The 9,450-nt window shown below is 37.7% G+C and overlaps 1 protein-coding gene and 1 pseudogene across 3 annotated transcripts in view; one reads left to right on the top strand and one right to left on the bottom strand.

The window, feature by feature from the left end:
- Window positions 1-9,450, top strand: part of CEP112 (centrosomal protein 112) — a 443,305-nt gene that overhangs the window by 118,403 nt on the left and 315,452 nt on the right. For all 3 annotated transcript variants that reach the window (XM_023729297.1, XM_023729296.1, XM_023729295.1), the window contains 3 exons: window positions 472-601; window positions 5,539-5,631; window positions 6,368-6,427. In XM_023729297.1, coding sequence (XP_023585065.1) covers window positions 472-601; window positions 5,539-5,631; window positions 6,368-6,427 — 283 coding nt within the window. The remainder of the gene's footprint in view (window positions 1-471; window positions 602-5,538; window positions 5,632-6,367; window positions 6,428-9,450) is intronic.
- LOC105756177 (26S proteasome non-ATPase regulatory subunit 10 pseudogene) lies at window positions 3,046-5,403 on the bottom strand (annotated as a pseudogene).

Here is a 9,450-nt window from a genome sequence, read left to right as displayed (position 1 = left end):
GAGAAGGGCCACAAGGCAGAAGGGGACAGGAAAGCTGGTGATAGGGAACCCAAGGTTGAGTAAGGATAGTGTTGATGTGAGGTTGTTAACCATTGTCATAGGGCAACATGTGTACTAACTGTTAAATGAGAAACTATTTTGTTCTGTAAGCCTTCATCTAACGTGAGAATATAGCAGCACAATTGGAAGAGTGTAGTCGATGTCACTGAAGTGTGCTTGTAGAACTTTTTGAAATGGTGTATCTTTGGCTATGTATATTTTCACCAAAAAATAAAGGTCGAGAATGGAGAGGGTTGACATGTTGTGGAGTTGTTAACCGTTGCAATAAAGCAATATGTGTACTACTGTTTCATGAGAAATTATTTGTTCTGTAAGGCTTCACCTGAAGTACAATTAAAAAAAAAAAAAGTCTGTTTTAGAGATTGATTCTAAAAATAATGGAAGTCTGTTGTATTCTCTTATTGCTTTTAGGCGCAATACACTACATAAAGAGAAAGATCATCTTGTAAACGATTATGAGCAAAACATGAAACTATTACAAACCAAATTTGATGCTGATATAAACCTTCTGAAACAGGAACATGCTCTTTCGGCTTCTAAGGTATTGTATATGCTGGTAGATACCTCCACCCATAGTAGTTATTTACTTACTCAGCATTTAGTCATCGAAGGCCAGGTAGAAGCTGTTTGACTTGTGAGATTAGTCTGACCTTTGCTTTATTCTTTTTTTTATTTTTTATTTTATTGTACTTTAGTGAAAGTTTAAAATTCAAGTTAGTCTCTGATACAAAAATTTATACATACATTGTTATGTGACCCGAATTATTCTCCCTGTACTGTGACAGCACACTCCTCCTTTCTACCCCCGATTTCCCATGTCTGTTCAGCCAGCTCCTGAGCCTCTCTGCCTTGTCATCTCACCTCCGGACAGGAACTGCCCATTTAGTCTCATGTATCTACTTGAGCTGAGAAGCACACTCTTCATGAGTATCATTTTATGTCCCATAGTCCAGTCTAATCTTTGTCTGAAGAGTTGGCCTCAGGAATGGTTTTAGTTCTGGATTGACAGAGAGTCTGGGGACTGTGCTTTCTGGAGTTCCTTTAGTCTCAGACCATTAAGTCTAGTCTTTTTACTAGAATTTTAATTCTGCACCCCACTTTTCTCCTGCTCAATCAGGGATTCTCTGTTGTATTCCCTGTTAGGGCAGTCATTGGTGGTATCTGGGCACCATCTAGTTCTTCTGGTCTCAGACTGCTTTATTTTTGAAATATCTGAAACGTCAAAAATTTCTATTGCATTTATAATATTTAGAATACTAAATTTGTGATATATATATATAGTACAACATAAATGTTTAATAAACTAAATTTTACCAGAAAAAGTTAACCATTTCATGTACCAAAGTTCTTAAAGCAGGAAATTAGAATCTGAGAAAATTCTCAATTGTGTTAATAATACATTACGTAGAAAAACTACCTGTACCCGTTGCTGTCAAGTCAATTCGGACTCATAGTGACCCTATAGGACAGAACAGAATTGCCCCATACTGCTTCCAAGGTGCATCTGGTGGATTTGAATTGCTGACCTTTTGGTTAGCAGCTGTAGCTCTTAACCACTATGCTACCAGGGTTTCCTAGAAAAACTGTATATGTTATTATGTAATTTTTTTTGTTTTTTTTAATCCTTTTTTTTTTTTATTGTACATTATTTATTTATTTTTTTTATTGTGCTTCAGGTGAAGGCTTACAGAACGAATAGTTTCTCATGAAACAGAAGTACGCATGTTGTTTTATGACATTGGTTAACAACCCCACAACATATCAACCTTCTAACTTCTCAACCTTTTTTTTTGGTGAAAATGCACATAGCCAAAGGTACACCATTTCAGAAATTTCTACATGCACAGTTCAGTGACATTGACTACGCTCTCTGAATTGTGCTGTTATTCTCACTTAAGATGAAGGCTTACAGAACAAAATAGTTTCTCATTTAACAGTTACTACGAATGTTGCCCTACGACAATGGTTAACAATCTCACAACACATCAACAATATCCTTACTCAACCTTAGGTTCCGTATCACCAGCTTCCTTGTCCCCTTCTGCTTTCTGGCCCTTGTCACTGGACTCCTGTACCTCGTTAGTCTCATTTGGTTTTACGGGACTGTCCACTCCCAGGCTGAACAGTGAACCTCGGAGGTAACTTCACCACTGAGTTAAAAGGGTGTCTGGGGGCCATACTTATGGGGTTTCTCCAGTCTCCTTTAGGCCAGTAAATCTGGTCTTTTTTCTGTGAGTTAGAATTTTGTTCTACATCCTTCTCCAGCTCTGTCCAGAACCCTCTGTTGTGATCCCGGTCAGAGCAGTCAGTGGTGATGGCCGGGCACCATCTAGCTGTATTGGACTGAGTCCGGTGGAGGCCTTGGTAGCTGTGGACAGTTAGTCCTTCGGACTAATCTTTTCGTTGTATCCTGTTGTCTTCATTCTCCCTTGCTCCCGAAGGGATGAGACCATTGGAGTATCTTAGATGGCCGCTCACAGGCTTTCAAGACCCCAGACACTACTCACCAAGGTAGAATGTACAGCATTGTCTTTATAAGCTGTGTCATGCCAATTGAGCTAGATGTTCCCCGAGATCATCCTCCCCAGAGCCCTCCGCCCAGCAATTCAGTCCCTCAGGGAGTTTGGATGTGTCTATGGGGCTTCCAGTACAGGGGAAACTAGCACAACTTGTAAAAGGAAAGGTCATGGAAGCCCCATAGACACATCCAAACTCCCTTAGGGACTGTATTATGTAATGTTTTAAAGTCTGCTTTAGTTTTCTTGGTGTCATACACATGTATGAGCTCGCAGGACCCTCACCTGCATTCACGTACTTTTGTGTCAGATGACGGAAACTTTCTGCAAAGTGAGTCCAATATCTACAATCCTAAGATAGTGAGTTACTTGGTATTTATGAATTAAATATTCCAGTGGATTTTTTTCATTGTTTTATTTATTTTCGTGTTTATGAATGCCAGACTTTGATAACTTAAAATTTGGTCCACAAAGGTATATAAGTATTCCTCCTATAACAAAAATGAATTCAACCTTACAGTTGAAAAAATAGAGAATTTTGGCATAGGCCAGAGTGAGCTAGAAAAACAAGTTACGATGTGTTTCAACTTATGGGGGAACATTCTACAATCCATCTAGAAATATTTGGCAGAATAATTGGCTTGGTGCTATGGGTCTTATTCTGCATTAGAGGGGGATAAAAGGGTGCATGGGAGGGTGCTGAAGACTCATAACAGCCACAGAATCACTCACTCAAAATTAACCAAAATTCGGTATAGAATAATATACAACAAATAGGAGAACAATTTCAACAGCTCCTCAGTACCTGGAAAGCAGCTTGTAAGCTTAGAAGAAATATCTCAGCAGGAACAATATTCAACATGTTTATAAGACTTTGAAGGTGAGAAAACATCCTTCGTAGATAATGTTTTGTGCACAAGGACATTAGTTTCCAGGACACTGGGGAAAACCACAAAACACACAAAGAATAAATCCATTCTCTTCAGTATTAAACCTAGGCTACCTTTGAGCACTTGCAGGGGTATCTTTTCATCTTTATTCTCAATGTAAATATTTCCTCCTTGGGACACGAGCAGCTTTGCATCTTCCAGTCTCTCATCATCACAGACTAAGTATCCTTCGCTGTTGCCTAGTGTATTGCTGTAGCCTCAAAATGGTCCTTAGACCTGGATTAGCCCCACTGTCTAGTAACATGACAGCAATCTCATGCCTGTCTTTGGAGGCTGCATAATGCAAGGCAGTGCAGCCATTTTGATTGACAGCATTCACTTGAGCACTTTTTCCCAGAACAGCTTTTATAATCTCATCCTGGCTAGCAGAACAGCAATATCAAAAGGAGAACGTGCATCGTCTTTATCATTCACTGGCACTCCAAGTTACAGCAATAATTCAACTATTTCTTAAATCTGCAAAACATCTCATAACATGGATTAATCTAGAGGGCAATGTGCTGAGTGAAATAAGTTAGTCACAAAAGGACAAATATTGTATGAGACCACTATTATAAGAACCCACACACAGAAAAAAACCATCTTTGATGGTTATGAGGGAGGGGAGGAGAGGGGAGGAGAAATCACTAACTAGATAGTAGACAAATACTAATTCTGGTGAAGGGAAAGACAGCGTACAGTATAGGGGAAGTAAGCACAACTTGACCAAGGCAAAGTCATAGAAGCTTCCTAGACACATCCAACACCTTGAGGGACAGAGCTGAGGACTGGGGACCATAGTCTCAGGACATCTAGGTCAATTGACATAACATAGTTCATAAAGAAAATGTTCTACATCGTACTTTGGTGACTAGTGTCTGGAGTCTTAAAAGCTTGCAAGCTGCCATCTAAGATATGTGTATTGGTCCCATCCTGTCCGAGCAAAGGAGAATGAAGAAAACTAAAGACATAAGGAACATATCATTCCAGAGGACTAATGGACCACATGAACCATAGCCTCCACCAGCCTGAACCCAGAAAAACTAGATGGTGCCCAGCCACCACCACTGACTGCTCTGACAGGAATCACAACAGAAGGTCCCTGAGAGAGTGGGAGAAAAATGTAGAACAAAGTTTGAATTCACGAAAAAAGACCAGACTTACTGATCTTACAAACCGGTGGAACCCCCAAGACTATGGTCCCCGGACACTGCTAACTCAGAACTGAGGCCACTCCCAAAGTCCACCTTTCAGCCAAAGATTAGACAGGTCTATAAAACAACACGCCTGAGGAACATGCTTCTTAGTTCAGTCAAGTGTACGAGACCAAATGGGCAACGCATGCCCAGAAGCAAAGATGAGAAGGCAGGAAAGGACAGGAAGACTGGAGAAATGGTCATGGAGAACCTGGGATAGAAAGGGAAGGGGGGAGAATGCTGACACATTGCAGGGATTGCAACCAGTGTCACATACAATTTGTATATAAATTTTTGAGTGAGAAACTAGTTTGTGCTATAAACTTTCACCTAAAGCACATTAAAATTAAGAAAAAAAGAATTCAATTATTTTGGTATGTCCTGCTGAGCATGCCCAATGCAATGCAGTTTTGCTGTCCTGCTCAGTTCTAGTAGCTAGGGATTTATTGGCCAGGATCCTCTCCTTCAGCTTCTCCAGCTTTCCACTGTAGGCCAGGTTGCAGACCATTAGGTTAGACACACACCCCTCCGTTTCGCTTTCCTCATGATCTCCTGGATTTAGTTTTAAAATTTAAACAGTTTTCTGTAAACCTATTACTTTTACATCAGTGTTATATTTTTTATAGCATTAAATACTATGTAGAATTTTTATTTATATTTCTACTTTAAAAGATTAACTTTTGTAGTTTTCTTGACAAACATTTTTTAATTCAGATTTATAGAGAATTTTAATTCTAATTGAACTCTCAGGAAAAGAGGTAAATTTATTCTGCCTGAAGTTGTAGGGTGGTACAAAAATCAATATTCTGCTTTGTATTCTTCTGAAAATCTCTCTAGGCATCTGGTTTGATCGAAGAATTGGAACAGACCGTCTGTTTATTAAAAGAGCAGTTACAGGAATCAGAACATCAAAGAATGCAACAACTAAAGGTGAATTATGGATTTTTACATAGAAGAAGAATGACAGAAACTCTCCTCTCCTTTTCTTGATTTATATGTATAAATGAGAGTCAGTTGAAAGAGCCTCAGAAATGCAAGTAGTCATTTCTGATTCTTTTATTGTATTGCATCATTTTTCGTCTTACTTATTTTAACTGACAGCTGTAGATGCTATGGGATATGAAGAATAAAGAATAATTTTAATTTTAATAATCTTTTTTTAGGTTAGTTTTAAAAATGAATCTCATTTCAACATAGTAGTATTTTAGAATGATTTTCCCTCTTTTAAATGACTGTCTACCCACTGTCATCATCTGTCTGTCTCTGGCTCGCTCCATCTTGTGCATCTTTTTCATCCTTCCTTCTTGTGGTCAGAAAGTACCAGCAACTGGTTTATGATACAATTTCAAATCTGTCATTTCCATATGGATTCAGTTGGTCATTTTAAAGTAATCTTCTAACCCTAAAGGTGAGACAGTTTCTGTTCCACTGAAAAGTAGGTACTTTTGAGAGTAGGAACATCTTAAAACTAAGATTTTATGCCATATAGTACAAAAGCTAGTCATCTTTCTACCTGTGAGTTACATAACTGGGTAGATGGCGCTCCAGTAATAATATGCAAAATTTGAAATAAACTTTATCATCAAGTAGATTGATTTCATTACCAATTTTATTAACTCTAGTACTAATTTTAGTTATAATAAAAACAAACATTTTTCATTCACAGGATCAAGAAAATAAATTTCAAATGGAAAAAAGTCATTTAAAACGCACCTATGAAAAAAAGGTAATATGTTTTATGGGAAGCTATAAAAGATTTAAAATAGCAAACGAGACAAATTGATAATGGGGGCTGATTTTTATAAGGCCATATGTTCTAGCTCTTTTAAGTTTATTTCAGCTAGCTGGTAACCAAACTTTGCTTCTTTATTTTTAATGTTTATAAACAGCTTCTTTGGTTTGATTATTAATTAGTATTAAAAGCAAGCACTTGTATGCTCCATTTAATGAGGAGTATTGTTATGTTAACCTCTTAGAAGACTGAAATTATATTTCTTTCTGCCAGTTCAAAAATATGATACAATCGATGGGATTACTTTGTCTTCTCTTGTATCACGGGTGCAATAAGAACTTTTAATATTTAACAAGCACATAAAACAATGAAAGAACTGGCTACTACTTTCAAAAATTGATTAATAATTGTTTCTTGTCGTTTAGAAAAGTATTTCTACTGACATGTGTTGCTACCCCTGTTATCAGTAATAACTTGGGCTCAGTTGACACCCTCTTAACATCTAAGACAGTAAAGTGCAGAGTCCAGTGGGTTTGTGATTATGACACTTCAGTTATGAAATTGTTTGGTATAAGACATATGGAAAGTAAAAAAGTAGTTAAAATAACAAAGATTTTGTTGCTGCTTTTGTAATCATTTGGTGTTCTAATATTTACAAAATTAATCCATGTGTAAAATATACACATAATGGAAAATGGGAAAATCTTCAACTAATTAAAATGCATACAAATTAAAGTCAAGCAAAATTATCAAAACACTTTCTAATATCACATCTTATCTATCCACATACTCAATGAGCAGATGGTAAATGCCTACATTGGGCAAGGTATCATGCTAGGTATTAATTGGGCTGGGGGGACTGGGGACTGAGGATTAATTGGACATAGACTCTGGCCTCCAGAAGCTTAATGTCTAGGAAGAAGAATGTTTCTTGTTATTTAGAATAATGAGTATTTCTGCTGACATGTGTTGACCTACATGTGGGCTCTTTAAAATTATAATAGGTTTCTTATTGCTGCAATTGTAATTCAGCTCAATGCAAGATCTTACATATATTTCATGTTTACAAAATGATATCCAAAGAGGAGGGGAAAATATCGCTTTCATTGAAATAAAGAATTTCTTTAGTTTCTGCTGTTGAGCCATGCAGCTTTGTAAATGTTTTACTTACCAAAAGAAGAGCGTGCCTATCTTCAGCCTCACTCCCCACTGGGTAAGACTTCTGGATCCTCTGGGTGTACCTGCCAGTCCATTGTTGATTCTTTGGGCAGATCTCGAGCTTGGCATCCATTAAGGCACGCCTTCCTGGGCTCCTGCTCTGTCATACTTTGTGGTCAGCTCTCTTCCTGAGAGATGGGATCTGTGTACCTGGGAGACAGACAGAGGGGCTGGTGCCAAGGAGCAAAGCACACGCTGACTACTTTTAAATGAATATACTCCATTCCCAGACTTTTTAAAGACCTACTGAGCACTGTTAGACAGATACAACTAGAAAGACAGTCTTTCTCCTACCAGTATCTTTTTTTGGGTACTTAGCTGCTAAGTAAGATTTCTGCTTTCAGTCCCTGTCCCTGATGGAAATGCACAAGAAAGGAAATACTGGAGCTCCTTTCGTCTGTATCCAGTAACCTTCTGACCATTCCTGTTCTGTTTCACTTCAGGGAGTAGACCTAGATTCTTTTTATTAGGCTTCATACGTATGGCTTTTCCCTTTCCATGAGGTGTCCATCGGCCTAGTTTTTTAATAAAGTAACTAGTTAAAGTGAGTTAATTGTTTTCAATGTAAACAAGACTTGTTTAAAATAATAGCAATCTTTAAAAGAAAAATAAGTGTATTTGTGCATATTCCCTATGTTACTACCATTATTTGTATTGGAAGAAAATGTTGCTCAGCATGTCACTTTTTGGTTTACAATTAATTCCATAATCTCCCCCCTTTTAAATTGACATCTGTTCTTCTTCCTTTATTAAACCTGCTGTGATCTCAGGCCTTGAAGAGTTGATGTCTTGTACCCCCCTTGGGGAATATCCTTTTTGACTGCTCAAAGAGCTGTCATAAATCTTACACAGCCCTAGACTATGTAACTGGATAGCTAAATGGGATGTATAGAGCTTTTGTTTGTTAGAAACTGTTACAGGTGTGCACATTCAGTAACTTTTGGTATAAAACTTAGTCGTGAGTATCTGTTCTGGAGGAGGAAATGCCATCTGAATGACATTATTTCCTCATGCCTACAAGAAAGCAGCGTGGTGGGAGCATAACATTCTAGCTTGTTTTTGAGGTGGGAGAAGCAGTCAGCATTAGATGCTGTCCCTAATTCAAGCACACACACATTATCTAATGGTCTTTATTGATCTGGAGTGGCCAGGGCCTGCTCTTAAGATCTTTGAACATCAAACAAATATGGGTAGTAAAACTCAATGTCATTGTTTGATGAAGTGTCCTAATCTGTTAAATCAGGAAATGATTAGGCTAAATGATTTTACTAGCAAGGAAGCACCTGCCTCCTACAAATAACCTATTGCTTGTTTTCCAAACAGGCACCAGAGAGTAAAAGATGGTGCTGCTTGCCTGGAGAAGTTCATGAGACAGATGTTAAGCATGTATATCCTAAAATGTGCTAGAATCGAAGTAGCTACTTAGAATCATTCTGATACAACTGTTTAACAAGTGAGATATAAGTCTGATGGAATTCCAGTGCCAAAGTATAGTTGTTTCAGTGTTTAGCATTCATATATAATTCTTTTAATTTGGTTAAAAATAATTTAAAATTTCTGCAGTTTACATATATTATATTGGGTTATATTTTTCAGCTTATTAAGTGGCTTTTTTCTTACTGGCATGATTTTATTTTTTAACATGTACCTTTATTGAAGTTTGAAAAAATGAACGTGTGCAGTGAAAAGATTTATAAGAGTCATGCAGCCCAGTCCCTCATATTTTTTGTTTTGGGAAGCAGAGGTTAGAGAGGTTAAGAAACCGGGTGGGGGGAGTCACACAGCCAGGCGACGTCTGG

Source organism: Trichechus manatus, unplaced genomic scaffold (genome assembly GCF_000243295.1).
Source record: "Trichechus manatus latirostris isolate Lorelei unplaced genomic scaffold, TriManLat1.0 scaffold00028, whole genome shotgun sequence".
Lineage (NCBI taxonomy): Eukaryota > Metazoa > Chordata > Mammalia > Sirenia > Trichechidae > Trichechus > Trichechus manatus.
The sequence above is the reverse complement of the archived record's forward strand: the minus strand, read 5'-3'. Positions and strand labels throughout refer to the sequence as shown.